Below are 16,669 nucleotides of genomic sequence, written 5' to 3' on the forward strand. Positions count from 1 at the left end.
CACCCGCCCCGCCTGTCCTCCGTCCCCCACCCCCCTGCCCCGTCCTTCCTCCGCCTCCTCACCCCCGCCCGTCCTTCCTCCCCACCCCCCATCCTTCTCCCTCCCCACCTCGTCCGCCGCCCTTCCAGTGCCGGGCCGGCCTCCCCCGCCTCCCTCTGTGCTGAACCTTCACCCTCTCCTTCCTGCCACTTTGGAAAGCAGTTTGGCGTCTTTTCAGTTAGCAGTTCACCAAACGACCCGGCCAGGCAGCACCACAGATCTACCAGCATTCGTGTTCACACTCATGGAAGTTCACAGCGGCTTTGTTCATGACAGCCCAAAACAAACCCCCAGGCCACCCGCTGTGCGGTCAGCACACACACCAGCCCGGCCCCCTCGACCGGCACAGCTCGCGGGAAGCTCAGGAACGGAAGAGGCGGGACAAGACACTACAGGGGGCCGAACGGCCAGAAACGGAACGGTGTGCGGGCAGGAGGCAGGTGAGCGGCGGTCCGAGACGGGGCGCAGCGTGACAGCCGCCAGGCCAAGGCAGTTTTTTGTGGGTGATGGAAATGGTCCAGAACTGGGTCGTGGTGCGGACTGTGCACTCGCACTTCCTGTGCTGGTATCACTAAACGCGTGGACTTTAGAGTATGTAAACTACAGCCGTTAAAGCTGTGAGAAAACGGGAGGAAGAGGAGGCAGGGCGAGCTCTGGCCCAGCCCGCGGCGGAGGGCAGGCCCCCACAGGCCACAGGAAGTACGGTGGGGCGCAGCCCTCTTCCCCAAACTCCTCCCCTTGGTCCAGCTCCCTCACAGGCACAGTCAGCTCCTCCCCTCCAGCCAACCCCCTTCTCCTGACTGGGTGCCACAGGGCACCCCCACCCCGAATCAGCTGGTTCTCCTGTCCATCCCAGGCAGTGGGCCACACACACCCCTCACCTTGGGTCACCCTCCACCCCACCAGCATGGGCACTGCTGCCGGCTACCCCCATGCCCCTGCCTCCAGTCCCCTGCAGGGTCCACCTTCCACTCCAGCTGGGCCCAGCACAGGTCTCCAGTCTGACCCTGTCTGCACAGCCGAGGCCTCTCTGGCCACCCTGCCAAAGCCCAGCACAGTGCCCTGTGGACTTCAGAATAAAGGCCTCACCCTTTACCTGCCCACCAAGGTTCACCTGTCGGACATCCCCTAAGGGCTTTCCTCCAAAGCTGTCAGGCTCAACCACTTTCCCTGCAGCTACCTGGGTGGAGCCACGGGGCGGGCAGTGTGCAGAGCCTCCCCCAAAAGCTCAGGGCCATTTTCCTTTGCACCTGCCCCCCACTGACTCACTGTGGCCACAAGGTGTTGCTGAGTCTCAAAGCCCCCAGTCCCCTTACCCACAAAGGACATCTCTAAGCCAGCCACCATCCCACCACAGTCCACTGAGAACCCGGCTCCCCCTCAACACCTGCCCCCATCACCAGGTGCACTCCAACTCCTGCCTCGGAATACTCGCCCCATCACACTCCCACCTACATGCTGCCAACTCAGGCCTATAGGACCCCCAGCAAAGCTCTGGGCTGGGCTGTCCTTGGAAGGGGGCCATTTGCCAAGGACAAAGTGTAAGTGGCCAGTGGGGGGAATGTGGCCGGCTCTAAAGGTGGCCCAGTCTGCAGCTGCTGCCTGACTTGACCCGCAGATTTCCAGAAAGCCCCCAACTGTCACTGCCCAGTCAGTCCTCAAACTCCTCTTTGGCAGCTGGCCACCAGGCAGTCCCTAGGCAACAGAGTGGGGGCACATGAGGGCAGTGGCATCTGGGCGGACACCTTGCAGGAACACAGCGGGTCCAGTCTGGTCTGGTGGGGTATGGGTACACGGGTGCAGCAGCAGGAAGTGGGGAGGGCAAAAGAGGACCCCTCCCAACTCCCCCACAGCTTCTCAAAAAACAGAAACCAGCGTGAACTCAGCTGACACCCTGTGGCCCACCCGCCCTGTGGCTCCAGGCATCTTGTTCCCGCTGACCCACAGGCCCTCCCCTTGCCCCATCCCTTAACTGTCACGAGGAGGACTTGGGCTTCTGGGAGCTGGAGAGCTGAGCCTCCCTGGACCTGGGGCTGGACGAGGGGCTGTCCATAGCGTCCAGGCTGCTTGCCCTGCGGGGGGTGGGGGCAGCCCATGGCTATGGGCGTTAAGGCCCACTGTGACAGGAAAGGTGAGCGCCCTGGCAGGCCAGGTGTCAGAGCCTACAGGTTCAGCTCCCCTGCCCTGCTCCCCAGCAACACATGTGCACACAGGCAGATCTTCCCAGTGTTGGGGTTTATTGAGGGCGTGGGGGTCTACAGGAGAGCCCCAGCTGCCTGGGGGTCAGGACTGGCATCAGCCTGGAGGAACTGTTCATGGTCGGGCAGCCAGAGATGGAACCTCCACCATCTGTGGAGAGAGAGGGACCAGGTCAGACATGAGAGCAGGTCCAGGGTGAGGGGACTCATCCTGAGGTCCAGATGGGCTGGGCGGGAAGGGGTGTACCTGGTTCACTTGAAGGTGTGACTCTCAGCTCCACCCCGCCCAAAGCCTGCAGAGACAAGAGGGGGCTGTTGGGGGACAGGGCGGCCCGGCACGGGGGTCTCCGGGCATGGGGGGACCTACCTTTGGGCCCGAACGTGGCCGAGTAGCAGGGGTGGTTGCAGTAGGGCTTGCCTTCATGCTGCAGAGAGAAGCCATGAGGGGCTGTCAGCCCTGCACCCTGCCTGGCCGCCCCCCAGGCCCTACCTACCTCAGAGTGGCCCCCCGAGGTCAATGTCTTTCCACACTTCTCACACTTCAGGCAGGGCCGATGCCAGTCCTTCCCCAGGGAGGTCACCCGCTCAGCTACACAGGCACAGAGAAGCCCCCTGTGGGACACTGCTCTGGGGACACAGGACACACCCCGCTTCCAGCCAGCTCTGCCCAAGGCCTGGCCCCACAGGCGGGGCGGCCCACCTCGGGTCTTAGCCGGCCCTCGAGTGGGCCCCACGGGTGCTCCATGGGTAGGGAGGGGCACCTCCACGTCCCCTCGCCCATCCAGCCAGGCACTAGTGCTGGCTGGGGCTGGAGGCGGCGGCCGCGGTACTCGCGGACCAGTGGGTGGGGCACCGGTCAGGAGGGCGTGGGCCCTGCTGCCGCGGCAGGGGCGCCCTTCTGGGCGGGGGCAGGAGACTCACCACTTCCTCCCGCCCCTCCCCTGCGTGGGCCCCGGGCGCGGGGCAGGAAAGCGGCGTCCTGGGATAGCGCCCCGGGCGCCAGTTTCCGCGTCCGTTTTTACTTAGCGCGCTGGGAGGGGCAGCCGGAGCCCAGCGTTGCTACCCAGCGGGGTCCCCGCCCAGGGTGCGCCCGAGGGGAGGCGGGAGAGACGGGGAGGCCCAGCGTGGGGGAGACCAAGCGGGGCCGAGGGAGAGGAACAGCAGGGCACAGCCACCGGACAAGGCCAGCCGACGCTGGGGCAGGACTGTCCGCTGCCGGGCCCGGGCCGCGCTCAGGCCCGGGGCGGCGGGGACGCGCTCACCGAAGTACACCTCCTTGTCGCACTTGGGGCACTTGGGCATGGCGGCGCCGGGTCCTTGCAGACAGCCGCGCAGAAGCAGACGTGAGCGAGGACTGGGTCGCTCCCACCGAGGGCGCGCCTTTCAGGGACCCCGGGTCCCCGCCCCTTTGAGGCCCGCCCCTCGCGCCCCGCCCCGAGTCTGGGACTTGGACCCCGGGACCTCGGTTCCAGGCCAAACGGCCGAGGAAGGTCATGCGACCCGCCCCGCCTCCGAGCAGGACCGGGTACAGCCGACGGCCCAGCGGGGCCCGAGGGGCGCAGGGATCCCTGGGGACACACCGAAGGGGTGGGGCTCCCCAGGAGCGGGAAGGCGCACCCGGCCCAGCCCGCCGGCACCTGCACGAGCCGGGGAGGGGCCCGGTCCCTTCCAAAGCGTAAATAGCTGCACAGCGGCGCGCCGGGAGGCCCCCCACCCACTGAGACCCGGCCCTCCCCCGGGGACACGGCGCTCTCAGGTGCGGCGCCCTCCGGGAGCTCCCTCCCCTCCGGCCCTCGCGGCACGCGGCGCTCCGCCCCGGCCCCAGCCGCCCGCCCTCCTGGAGAGCCCCCGACAGCTCGGCTCCGAGGGAAGCCCAAGGACCGCAGAGGGACGGCCCCGAGGAATTCGAAGGCGAGGACTCGGAGAGGGGGCGTCCCCCGTGGACCGGCTGCGGGGCGCGGGCTCTGCGGGGAAGGCGGGGTGACCACGCCCGGGCGGCGAGCGCTGCTTATCGCCGTGCGAAACTCCGAGTGCGGGGAGCGGCCCGAGTCCGCAGCCCAGGGAGGGCGGGCCTGCCTCCGGGGCCTGGCGGAGACATCCGACCCAGCGCTTCCAGGGGCTGGCGCTCCCAGGTCGCGGGGGTCCGGCCATCCTCTGCCGCCCCCCACCCCGCCTCAGCCTGGGTGGAGTTCCGGCCTCCTGGGGAATCCCTGTCCTAGAGGGCACCTCCTGGCCTGTCTCTCCTCTCCGGTGGTCACCGTCACCCAGGCCACCTCCCTCTCTGATGGCGGAGGGGCTCTGCCCTCTCCCCGTGGCCTCTTCGCCCTCCTGCAGGTGCTGGACGCCCCCAGAAACCACACCCAGCCTCTGGGCGCCTCTCTCCATCCCGGCCCCAGCTCATGGGCCCCTCCTGCGCTCCGTCGGCCCTGCCTCCGTTCAGTGACCTCCTCCCCGCTCCACTCACCCAACTTGAAAAACAAAACGTCACGTCTGGGCCTCTCCAGGCCCCGGCCCCGCAGAGGGTGCTGGAGACCCTCCTCCGACAGACTCAGCCTTGACAGCACCCGGGGAGTGACACGACCTCCTCCACCTGGAGCCCAGCTGCCTGCTCAGGCCCCTTGGCCTGGCACTGGGAGAGGGAAGAGAAGCCATGGGTCTCATCCCAGCCCTCCACCCCACCTGCCCTGGGTCCGTCCCCCATGAGCCCCAGGGTTCCAGGGCAGTGGTAGTCCCCTGTGAGTCTCCTGTGGGAGGGTGGCACATGAGACCCACCACCCCACAACCTGCTTCCTGAGCCTCCCTCCCTGGACCCCTCCCCACTAGGACACAGTTCTGACCCTCACTGGAGCTCTGCCAGGATCATACGCTGTCCTGGGAACCCTCAGTGGCAGGTGCTTACCGCCCTTGGTAAGCGGTATGCCCGCACTCCTGCAATCCCCCAGTCTCCCAGCCACTGCCCCTGGCCGGCCCTGGCCCTGGCCCCTCAACACGCACTGTCATGTCTCAGCCCACTGCCCTCTCTGCCCCTCATGGGGGTACCTCAGTGGTTTCTGGAGGTAAGGCCCCCTGCCCAGTCCCCCCATAGACACCTGTCCATTGGTGTCTCCCTGGGGCCCCTGGGCTGCAGCTGGAGCAGTAGGGTGGGTCCTGACTTCTCTCATCTCCTGGCAACAAGATCGGCAAGAGGTGGGAATGAGAGAGCAGGAGGGAAAGCGGGGAGACGATGGTCACGGAGACCCCGCACAACTCAGAACAGAAATAGACTGGCAGTGGAGTAGGGGCAACGGGAGGAGGAGGGCCATGCCCCTGGTGATGGAAAGGAGCAGGGCAGGACCCAGGACGGCCTGGGAGACAGCGGGGTCACAAAGGGCCCTAGGGCTCCGGGCACACAGGGGCAGTTCCAGAGCAGGCTGCCCGCGGGTATGCTGGCTGGAGTCCGTCTCCCACGGGAAGATGCATGGGAGGCTGACAGCCAGCCATCAGCACCTGGCCGTGCACGTGGGGGTGTGCGTGGGGGTGCCTCCTGGAGCCTGTGGGCATGGCTATGACTGTGGCGCCTTAGGGAACACCTATGTGTGGGTGCGTCCATCTGGGTGTCTCTGGGGTGCGTGGGCAGGAGGCCATTTTGGACACTTGCCTCCCCATGTTTCCATCCCGCCCACCCAGGCTCTGGGCAGACTTGTCTTCTCTGCTACCAGCCTTGCCCCACGGCAAAGGCGGCCCCTCCCCCACACAGGGACTCCAAACTGCCCTGCCCCTTGGAGGGAGCTTCCCCTCAAAAACCAGGGTGAGGTGCCCTTTCCTAGCCTTCTCTACTGTTACTGCCACTGCCATGGCCACAGGGCGGGGCTGGGGGCTGCCAAGGGAGGGAACGGGCCTTGCCCTCTGGTTGGTACCAGCACAGTTTTTCCAGACATTCAACTCAGACACACTCCTTCCCTCCCTCTCTGGAACCCTCCCAAAGCTCCCGCAGCCAACCCGCAGGCCCCTCAAACTCCCCCAGCTCTCCACCGTCCTGCCAGCCTGTTAGGGTGGGGACCGCTCATCTGCTGCAGTCATCCAGTTCCCAGGGGTTGTAGTGGGTGCACAGCTCCTGTCTCCCCGCAGATTCTATGTCCAGGCACACCCCCATCTGAGGCTTGGAGGAATGCCACCCTGACAGCCTCCCTGGAGACCTGGGTTCACCAGGTGCGATGCCACTTGCTTCCATCAGCTCATCTGGCCAGGGTGTGCTTGTGGGGGAGGGGCACTGACTGGACCAGGGGTTCAATCTGGCTCAGGACCCCCAGGCCAGTTTAAGCCCCAAATCTACCCTGCCCAGACCCACATCCCTTGCCCAGCTCTTTTGGGGTCCTGTTGGTATCTGTTACACGACAAATGGAGGACCCAGTGAACCCCTCAAACCCCCTGAGGTACAGCCCCTGACCTTGCCCTCACCTGCTGTCACGCCACGGTCCTACTGTACCAGCCAGCAGGCACAGGGGTCAGGGGCCACGTCTGGAGTGTGAGGGACAGAGTGGCCAGCACAGGGACACAGCCACCCAGCTGCTTGCTCCAGGCTGCTTCTGTGCCCAGAACATCCTGCCCTACACCAGGACAGCATGAAGGTTCCACAGGGCACCGAGATCTGGGGGAGGCCACTGCAGGCTCCTGGGTGCCCTGGCAGAGGTCAGCTCAACGGGCTCACCTGCCACACCCTTGCCTGCTCCTCTTCCACCAGGCTCAGCAGGGGACCCCAGTGGAAACCCGGAAGTACCCTGCCCTTCACAATGATTCCAGATGCGGCCATGGCAGGACAGGGCAGCAGTGACCTCCAAGGAATCACCGCAGCGGTTGGCCACCAGCCCCACCGAGGGAGCTCCGCCCCTTCAGCGGGACCACCACCCCAACGCGCCTCCCCCTACTCCCCTGCACAGACTGTGGCGATTGCCTCTGCCCTGTCCCCGCCAGTCTGGAAGCCCCCACCCCAAGCCCCCTCCTCAGCGTGGATGGGTTGAGGAGTGGGGATGAGCCAAAGGTGTGGACGGTGCAAGGATGTCCCCCTAGGGTTTCAGGCCAGTCTGGTTCCTGCATCCAGGTGCCCGGTGTGGCCCACACACACTTCGGGACAAGTACTGGTCCTGGTCCAGGGCCTGCTGCCTCCCCAGGGCCCACCCCTCCCTGCCCCTCTCCCAGGCCCTGCTGAGTCACTGACACTCAGACGTTCCCAGGGCCTATTTTCAGCAGCTTGTCTCTCGGGACCCTGCCTGCCCCAAGGTCCTGCCCTAGGGTGGGTCTGCAGAGCCAAACTGCATTCCCAGAAGGACCCCCTGCTGCCGCCCTGGAACTCACCCAGCCCAGGTAGGCAGGAGGCTCTTCCCCTCTCTGGGAAGCGGGAGTGGCTGCAGAGGGATGGGGTGGAGGGGCTGGGGTGCATACACTGAGCTTCCTCAGCCAGCCCGCCTGGGGTCCCTGGCCTGGCCAGATGGTGCCCCTGCCCACTCCTCCCCCACCATGCTGCGCCTCATTCATTCCAGGAATCTCTATGTCCTGAAGCCAAAACCCATGCAGAACTGCCTCAAATTCCAGACCAGCCAGTCCAGCAGCTGGGCCTGTTCATGGGCTGTACACCCACCACCCCCTGTAGCCAGCCAGGCCCTGGGAAAATGTGCTGCCCACACCTGGCCACTCTGTTCAGCCCCAGTCCTTGCCTGGCCCAGCCCTCAGCAGCCCAGAGCCAGCAGGGTCACTGGCACAGGGAGGGGTGGGGGGATGGGCTCGGCCAGTGGTCAGTGAGCTGGGCATTTAGACCCAAGGGCAGGAGTTGTGCCCCTCCAGTCCTAAAGAAGTTCAGGGAGGTTAGTCTGAGCTGGGATGGGTCCATGGGGAGCCTCCATGATGGGAAGGGATGCCCAGGACAGATCCCGGGAGTCACGGGCCCAGGGGAAGCTGGACAGGTGGGGTGGGGGCTGTCTAGGGCATGGGCAGGAGGAGCTGGGCCTCAGGCAAGTGGGGCAGGGGACGCTGCAGGCAGAGCAGGCCCCGTGGTGGTGCCTGGCTGAGGGCACCAGGTCAGAGGTGGGGGCGGCAGGAGTTGAGGGAAGCTTGGAGAGACCTGGCCAGTTAAACTGGACCTATGGAAGGTGTGGTGCGGTTAGAGAGGATGGAGAAGGAAGCCGGGGGGCCGTGCACAGCCCTGGGGTTCTGGACGGGGTGCTAGGTGATCAGAGGGCATTTCAGGGCCGCCTCAGTGGCGGGGTGGATGGGGTGGAGGCCGGGCAGAGAGAGGTGGAAAAGGCAGGATACACAAGTCATGCCCTCAGCCCCTGCATCTTGCGGGGGATGCCGGGGAAGCACCTGGCTGTGGGGAGAGGCTTCCCGGAGTTGGTGCAGCCCAGGGGGCCCGGCTGCGCCCAGCGAGCGCGCGGGACCGGCAGTAGGGGCCCCGCCCTGGTTTCTATGACAACTCTTGGAAACAAACACGGTGGCGAGTCATCCTCAGCCCTCAGGAAAGGCGGCGCACCCTCCCTGTCCAGCCCGGGGGTTGGGGGGCACTGCGCCCCAGGCAGGGCCAGGGCCGACTTGCCCTGGAAGTTACCTTACACCCCTCACCCCCATGCCGCCCAGGGGCCTTTGCCCACAAACAGGCCCAGTTCCCCCGGGTCTGGGGAAGGGCGCGCTGCCTTCCCCCCCTCCCCCCTCCCCCGTGCCCTCCGCATAGTTTCCACTGAAGACTTCCGAGGGAGGGGCCCTGCTGCGCCTTCAGCGGCCCCTCACTGCCCAGAGCGCAGGAATTTCCCGTCCGACACCCAGCGAGGGCGGGTGTGGGGGCGCTCGGGGAAGTCTTGAGTATCCCCAAACAGCTCCCAAACCAGGGATCCCCGCCCAGCGGGAGGTGGGCACCTGGTCTGTGCACTCGCCGGGTGCCGTGTACCTGCCCCAACCGCTCTGCCTGGGGTGCGGGACAGGCAACCCTGGGATCCCCGGTCCCCTGTTCCCCTGCCCCCGGCCAGCGCCCTCAACGTTCTGGCTGCATTTCTGGCACCGGCCAGGTGGGAGGAGATGCTGCCGCCCACTTTGTGCGCCTGGCTCGGACTGGCCAGGAGGGAACCTGGCACTGCCCGACACCCGTGCCTGTGATCCACCCCCGGGGACACGGATGGCAGCCCGCGGCACAATGGGCTGCAGGGCCTGGGCTGGTCCTACACGAGGGCTGGGGCATGGGGAGCTGGCCCTGGGGTGCAGGGCACAGGAGCCCAGGGCGACCACACCTGGAGCCCGAGGCGGCGGTGTTGTGTGTGGGGGGGTGTCCAGGGCAGGCAGTCAGTGGCTTTCTGCCAGAAGTGGAAGGGGAGGTGTGCCCCCTGGTGGCTTCCTGGGAGCAGTTGGTAAAGGTGAGCAGCCAGGAGGCGCTCCCAGGACTGCTGGCTGGGAGGAGCACCTGGGCAGGGAACTCAAGCCCCCAGGACCGGATCTGAGACTGCCCTCGTGCCGTCCATGTTCCCCAGCAACACGGAGGCAGGCCTGTCAGCCTGCCCCCCACCACCCCACGCCCCATTCTAAACCCTGTCCATCTAGGCTGTCCTGGGCTGAACGCCCACCCACCTGTCCCTGCAGAAGACCCTGGTGACCTGTCCTCTTCCTCTACATGCCATGTTCTCTGCTCTCTTTTCCAAGGCTGACCCCTCTTCACCTCTGGGTCTCTGATGGACCCAAGCTTCTCCTGGCTCAAATGCCCACTGTTGGCATTTCTGGGGACCAGGACTCCTGAAAGATGCCTCCCATCCCCACCTTCACCTCATCGGGTCCCACTCAGCCACCCACCCCACCTCGGCGTTAGCAGAGCCCTCCAGCCTCCACCTACTCTGAGGCCAGGGTGCTGGGACAAAGGCATTCTGTCCCACATTCATGCCCATCCCACAAGCAGACACAGTGCTGGGTCCTGCAACTCTGAAACCTTTTACTGACGGCAAAACTCCCAGCAGTTGAGCATGAACCACGTGAGGAGGTCAGGAAGGCTGTGCAAGGCAGTGTGGGAGGCTGGCAGCGCCTCTGGAACACCGAGGGTGTGTGTGCATTGTGGGGTGTGTGTGGGGGGCACTGTGCCATCACCAGCAGGGGAGCATAAACAACCCTGTGGGGTATGCAAGGGGCAGCAGGAGAGGGAGTGGGGTGGCCCCCAGAGAGACCCAGCCAGGGTCACGCAGACACAGGGACATGTGGGGCCACAAGACCTACAGACATGGAGCCTCAAGGACACAGAAGAGGGTCATGGGCAGCAGAGACACAAACGGGTGGCTGGGTGGGCCTGTCTGGGTTGGCCCAGGGCAGTTTCCCCCTGCCCCAGAGCTCAGGACATGCTGGAGTGGCACTGGGCAGCTGGTCACCTCCCCACAGAGCCAAACAGCGGGCCCTGGGGCAGGGGTGGCAGGGGGCAGATGGCCCATGTGCTCCGGTGGGGTCTGGGGGCCTAGGGCTGAACTTTGCCCTCAGGGTCCGTATCATAGATGTAGCTGCCCACGGCTCCCGTGTTCACTCCTGCAGAAAGAGGTGGAAGAGTAATGGGGAGGGGCAGGGCAAGCACCCACACCCCGGAGCCTCCTGGCCACACTCACCCTTGGGTCCGAAGAGGATTCCGTAGCAGGGCTTGTGGCAGTACGGCTGGCCGGCGTGCTGGGGCAGCGTGGGGGTGAGGCGGGGCAGACTCCTGTCTGTCCCGCCCCTCGCAGCCTCCTGCTTTGAGGGCCCCCCCCCCCCGGGGCCTCAACCTCCCAAAGCCAAGACCAGATCCACTACTGGGGGAGGGGCAGCCCCCACCAGCCCGCGGGACCCTCACCTCCGCGTGTCCGCCCGGAGTCAGCGTCTTCCCGCAGCGCTCACAGCGCAGGCACGGCCGGTGCCAGTCCTTGCCCAGAGACGTCACCTTCTCGGCTGGGCAGGGGAGGAGATGGTGAAGCCCAGGCCCTCCAGGGCAGACTCTCGGGGGCTTGAGGGGAGGCACTCACCAAAGTAGACCCTCTTGTTGCAGCGAGGACACATGTTGGGCTCCCCGGTGAAAGTGGTGACACAGGAGGCTGGGGGGGAGGAGGGGTCAGGGTGGGGTGCAGCTGTTCTGACAGCCACCCCCCAGACACCAAGCCTGGCCCACCTTTGCTGGGCCCCTTTGGGGGGCCACTCGCCTTCCGCTCCTCAGCCCGGGCCACAGGGACCTCGATGGGGCCAGTGACCTGAGGTCCCTCAGCAGAGGGCTTCTCATAGATGTAGGAGCCTGCACCTCCGATGTTCACACCTGTGGGGTGGCGGGCACTGTGGGGTGGTGGCCAGTGGCCAGCCCACCACCCGGCCCTCACACAGCCCTCCACAGCCCATTCTGTGGGGGCAGAATCCCCACCCAGAGAGCACTGGTGGGCTGAGGCACATTTCTGGAAGGGCATGGAGGAAGCCAGACTGCCAAGGATGGGAGGGGCCCCATGGGCAAAGGGAGAAGGGGACCAGGCCCCCTGCAAGCATCCTGCTGTCCCCATGTCTATGCTCAGTCGAGGATAAACACGGGTCACCCCCAGGCTGCACAGGACACAGAAAGGGCTGGGGCCCAGCTCACCTTTGGGCCCAAACAGCGTGGCGTAGCACGGCTTGTGGCAGAATGGCTTCCCATCATGCTAGGCAGAGGGTGAGGGTGAGGGCCTGCGCCTGGCACAGCCCCAGACCTGGAGCCCTCCCTGCCTGCGTGTAGAGGGGCTCACCTCGGCGTGGCCCCCAGGTGTCAGCGTCTTGCTGCAGCGCTCGCACTTGAGGCAGAACTTGTGCCAGTCCTTGCCCAGGGAGCTCACCTTCTCAGCTGGGGACAGGAGGGATGGTCAGGGCGGGGCCATGGGTCTCTGCGGGCATGCTGCAGTGCCCACAGTTAACAGCCTGTGATCCGTGCAGTTGGGGCACCTCGCTGCCTGGGGTCATGTGCTCAAGCAGGACCCCCGCTCAAGCACCTGTGACTCTCCCCAGGGCCACACCTGCCCTCCTCACACGGGTCCCAAACCCCTCAGTCCAGCCCTAATGGAGTTGGCAGGGCATCCCTGGCTGACGGGAGCAGCCCTGAGCCCCCAGGCCCCCTGGGGAAAGGCCATCCCCTGTCCTCCTGGAGGAGAGGATGCCGGCCTGCGTGTGGCCTCCTCACCCTCAGCCCCAAGAACCCACCCCCAAGCCTCCAGCTGCGGCTCTGGCACCAGAGGTCTCCTCCCCAGCTGCTGGCTACTCAGAAGTTGGGGGGGGACTCCCAGAAGGCAGAAGCCAGGCCCTCCCCAGGGGGGCATGGCAGGAAAGGGCAGAGAAGAGGGCAGGAAGAAAGGCCGGAACCAAGCAGGAACTCCGAAAGGAAGGGGCCTGGCCAGAGGAACCCCGGGGAAGGGGTCAGGCAGGCTGGGCCCTGCCACCCCAGCATGATCTAGCTCAGCTCTGAGAGGAGGCCAAGGAGCAGGGGCTCTTCTGGTCCGTCAGAGAGGTCACTGCCTAGGCCAGGCCTCCCCTAGGGCCTGGGGGAGCAGAGAGTGGGGCCCTGCCCGGCCCCTGCCCCCCCCCCCACAAGCCATGGTGGCCGTGGGCACTGCTGGCAGCAATGAATCCTTTGGTAGCCCAGGTTTGGGGCTCCAAGTGCCAGCTCCCATGGCCCTGGTGAAATCTGCTGGGCCCATCCAGGCCGGGGCCAGTCTCCAGGACCCCTGCCCCACCCCCCTCCTCAGGGAGCTCAGGCTGAGAGCCCTCTGCCCATTGCACCCAGGGATGCTGGGGCATGGCTGGCCAACCCCACCCTTGCCTGAGTCCCTGCCAGGGCAGCTGGTGCTGGCTGGGCCCAAGGGCCCAGCCCGGCGTCTTCTCCCAGCTCCCTGGCTGGCCAGCAGTGGCTGAAGCAGCTGCGGTTCAGGGCTGCCAGACCCACACTGCACTGGCCGGCGCTGTGATGCGGCCACGTGGGGGCAGGGGAATGACCCTCAGACCCGCTGGGCAGGTCGATGGCCCCACATCACCGCCCGAGTTGAGCAGGCAGAATCGATGGGGCTCGGAATGGAGCTGGCTCCCCACCCAGCCGCACCACTGTTGGGGACACAAAGGCATGGCATCCTGAGGTCGCTCTGGGATATACTGGCCGGGGTTCCACTCTGCTTCTACTGAGCGGTTACGGCTGCTGGAGCGCAGCCTGCTTGAGGGGTGGGCAGGACCCCAGGCCCCTGGCTCCCACCTCCACCAGTGCCCCCCAGCCAGGGCAGAAGCCGCCTAGTCTGAGCTGCCTTTGTTTTCCACTGGGAGCCAGCACCACCCCAACAGGCAGAGGCGCTTTTCTGGGCTGCCCACGGGGCTGACGGCCCAGGACCCAGCCCTGGACAGCCCTGAGCTGCCCGGCTGGGGCAAATCATGGTCAGTGGGCTGGCAGGAGGACCCTGGGGCTGTCCCCCACCCCAGCCTTAGAGGACGAGCCCTCTCAGGGATGAGAACAGAGGGCTGGCGGGCTCCCGGGGAGGTGGCGGAAGCCCCTGGGCTCCCAGCCAGCCCAGAAGCACTCCAGGCCAAATCCGGTCCCTCCCCCCTGGGAACAGCAAACAATCCGGGCCTCCTGCTCCCGCCCCTCCGCAGCACGGCCAGGCGGCTCCACCTAGGCCAGTCCCCATCGCAGACCCTGACCCCGGTCCTCAGACCGGGCACTGTCTGTCCTTCTGTGCCGGTGCTGGTGGGAGGGTGCTCACCGGGCAGGGACTATGCCGCCTGGCAAAGTGGGAGAGGATCAGGAGAGGACCTGAGTAAGTGGGTAACCAGGTGCGAGCCAGGGAGTTGGGGAGCACCAACAGGTGCTGCCTACGGTGAGGGGGGCCTACGGTGCCTACTGGGAGTGCCACCTACCGGGGGGCATCCCAGCTGAGAACTGCTACTCTTCCTGTCATGGCAGGGGACCTGGCCGCCTGGGCTCCAGTGCCCTCTCATGAGTGTGGGGACCCGCTTGTCGCCCCACCCCACCTGCCCCCGTGGGAAAGTCCTGGGGGAGCTGGTGGCAACTTAGCAGACACGCTGGGCCATATGCTGGAGGTGGAGGCCAAGGTCGCCCCCTCCTTCCGCCGCGGGCTGAGTGCAGACAGAGCCCAGATGTGGCCCGGCCTGTGTGGGCAGAGGTCGGGGTGAGAGAATCGCTGCTCGGGGCCACCCCGGCCCGGCCACGTGTCCACGAGGAAGGGCCCAGACAGTAGGGAGCGCGCGGGAGGCGCCCTGCGCGTCCGGCCCCGCCCGGCCCCGCCCGCTTAGCGCCGGTGTCGGACCGCGAGGCGCTCGCGAACCCTCGGCGCTCCTGCAGCCCGGCCTCACTCCCGGGGACCACGTACCCCAGGGCTCCCGGGCCCTCGCCCCACCCTCACTGGCCACTTCGGGTTCGGGCGTGGCCACCCCTCAACCCCGTCGCGGCTCCAGTATCCGGCCGCACCCGCGTGGCAGCAAGGCGAGCTGGCCGCGGGGCCGCGCATCCTGGGGCCGGGGTCGGGCGCATGCCGAGGACTGCGGGGGCGCGCGGCTCTGAGGCAGGAGGCTGACCGCGAAGGGCAGCGGGGCGCCGGGCGGGCCCGGGCACTCACCGAAGTACACAGTCTTGTCGCACTTGGGACATTTGGAGGCCATGGTCGGTGCACCCGGTCGGTCCGCGCCCTCCGCCCGCGCCTGTCTCCGCGCCGCCGTCGCCTCGCCCGCCGCCCCGCCTTGCCCACTGCTGTCCGCACGCCCATTGGCTCCACGGCCGGGGAGGGGCCTCGGGAGCCCGCCCCCCGGGTCCGGGGGCCGGTGGGGGGCACCGAGGGGTGGGGGCGCACCTGCCAGGGCGGCGGGGGGACGGCCGGCCCCGCCTGGCGCCCGTCTGCCCGCGCCTTGCGCGTTTCCACGGCAACGTCGGGGCCTCGGGCTGGGACAGCGGGGGCGGGGCTCCGCGGCCTTTCGGCTCCGGGGCCTGGAAGGGCGGCGCCCACGCGGACGGATGCCCCGTCCGGGCGCCCCGGCTCCCGGGAGGACCCCACCCAGCACCCGGCCGCGCGCAGGACACCCACCCCGCGCGGCCCTTTGTTACTCGGTTTCTGTAGCAACGGCCGCGCGGGGGAGCGAAGCTGGATGGGGAGCGAAGCTGAATAGGGGCGGCGCGCGGCCACCCGGCCAGTCCCGGTCCCTGTCGCATCCTCGTACCCCCCCCACCCCCGCGCCTGCCCCCGTCAGTGATGCTGAAGGCTCAGCGGGGAAGGTCAGGGTGCCCGCCACTTCCAAAAGCAGCGTATGGGAAATTGTTGGAAGCCACGGGGAGTGCCCGGCATCGGGGACCCCAGGGGCGTGCTGCAGGGTAGAAGGTGTCCTGCCCAAGCTCCCGGTAGGAAAGGGGACGTAAGGATGCCAGGAGAAAAGGGGCACAGAGATGGAAGTGCCTTCTGCAGGTGCCATGCCCCTGTGGGCTGACCCTGCCATCTATGTGCTCCCCCCTCCCAGAACCCCTGCCTTGAGCATCTTCCTCCGACCCAGCCGGCTAGCTCAGGACTCACAGCTCCCCACCGCCGGCCTCCTGGCCTCCCAGCAATCCCCAGGACGGCAGGATTGCTAGGATCTGCCTGCCGGCACTCAGGACCCCCCCAGGGTTCCCCAGTCCCCTGCCCAAGGAGGGTCTGCCTGACCACGCCCACCCCTTCCTGCATCCACCCTGGAGTGTGCAGAACCTGGTCTTAACCACCCCCTGGGGGGACAACCCCCCCCACTCTCTGGCCTCCTCCTCCTGGGGCTCCACCTCTTCTGGGTCCTCTGGGCCTCCAGCCCCAGCTGAGTGTTGAGCCTGGCAGACAGACCCCCAAGCCCAGGCGGCCAGGCCCAGGCCCCATGTCTGCGAGTCTCTGTGCGGGACACCATGTCGGCAAACCCCCAGCCCCCGACTGTCCTCTGCCTGGTGCATCTGCCCGGCCAGAGGACCAGGAGCCAGCAGGCCTCCATCACTTGCTCCAGACGCCTGACACCAGGTGTGTGTGCAGAGTGCTTGAGGGAGCGCGCCGGTGTCCCATGGCCCTGCGGAGCCTCCTAGGCATTCGTGTGGCCCCACCCTGGCCCGGCTTCCCCGACGGACTCACCCTACAGCCACTGCCATTTCCGTGAGTGAGAACGAGAGCCCGGGAACACTGCACCCCCCAAGCCTGCCTGACCAGCCTGACCAGACCCCTCCCCGTTGGCACCTTGACTCTGGCCCTGTGCCAGCTGAGGCAGGAGACAGAAGAGGGGGCCTCAGAGGTCCCCATCCTGGGCCGGGTGGCCACTGTGGGGGCTCCCTCAGGTCAGCTATTCACAGCCTGCCCCTTGCTCCGGCTGGGAGTCCTGTGTCTCTGAATAATTCATGGTCCCACTGTCCAACTTGGCACGTTACCATGCCCATTCCAGCTTGGGCCCCGGGTACCACCCTCTGTGAC

General features: G+C 66.9%; 2 protein-coding genes across 4 annotated transcripts; both read right to left on the reverse strand.

The window, feature by feature from the left end:
• Window positions 1-2,255: 2,255 nt before the first annotated feature.
• On the reverse strand, window positions 2,256-5,440 carry LOC118910782 (cysteine-rich protein 1). 2 transcript variants are annotated; one of them, XM_036882244.1, is made up of 5 exons: window positions 3,500-3,663; window positions 2,732-2,826; window positions 2,605-2,662; window positions 2,485-2,530; window positions 2,256-2,388 (listed from the first exon to the last, which is right to left on the reverse strand). In XM_036882244.1, exons 1-4 carry the CDS (start codon window positions 3,537-3,539, stop codon window positions 2,490-2,492), a joined length of 234 nt encoding a protein of 77 aa, XP_036738139.1. In that variant the 5' UTR covers window positions 3,540-3,663; the 3' UTR covers window positions 2,256-2,388; window positions 2,485-2,489. The 2 variants fall into 2 exon arrangements, with proteins under 2 accessions (XP_036738139.1, XP_036738138.1); XM_036882243.2 differs by lacking the exons at window positions 2,256-2,388; window positions 2,485-2,530; window positions 2,605-2,662 and adding an exon at window positions 5,327-5,440 and having other exon boundaries at window positions 2,732-2,864; window positions 3,500-4,322.
• A 4,722-nt stretch (window positions 5,441-10,162) lies between these two features.
• LOC118910783 (cysteine-rich protein 2) lies at window positions 10,163-16,336 on the reverse strand. 2 transcript variants are annotated; one of them, XM_036882246.2, is made up of 8 exons: window positions 16,169-16,336; window positions 11,960-12,054; window positions 11,818-11,875; window positions 11,365-11,505; window positions 11,222-11,290; window positions 11,053-11,147; window positions 10,832-10,889; window positions 10,163-10,754 (listed from the first exon to the last, which is right to left on the reverse strand). In XM_036882246.2, the coding sequence occupies exons 1-8, from the start codon at window positions 16,200-16,202 to the stop codon at window positions 10,687-10,689; spliced, it is 618 nt and encodes a 205-aa protein (XP_036738141.1). In that variant the 5' UTR covers window positions 16,203-16,336; the 3' UTR covers window positions 10,163-10,686. The 2 variants fall into 2 exon arrangements, with proteins under 2 accessions (XP_036738141.1, XP_036738140.1); XM_036882245.2 differs by lacking the exon at window positions 16,169-16,336 and adding an exon at window positions 14,822-15,115.
• Between the last annotated feature and the right edge of the window lie 333 nt (window positions 16,337-16,669).

The sequence above is a fragment of the Manis pentadactyla genome, chromosome 11, assembly GCF_030020395.1.
Source record: "Manis pentadactyla isolate mManPen7 chromosome 11, mManPen7.hap1, whole genome shotgun sequence".
NCBI classification, from domain to species: Eukaryota; Metazoa; Chordata; class Mammalia; order Pholidota; family Manidae; genus Manis; species Manis pentadactyla.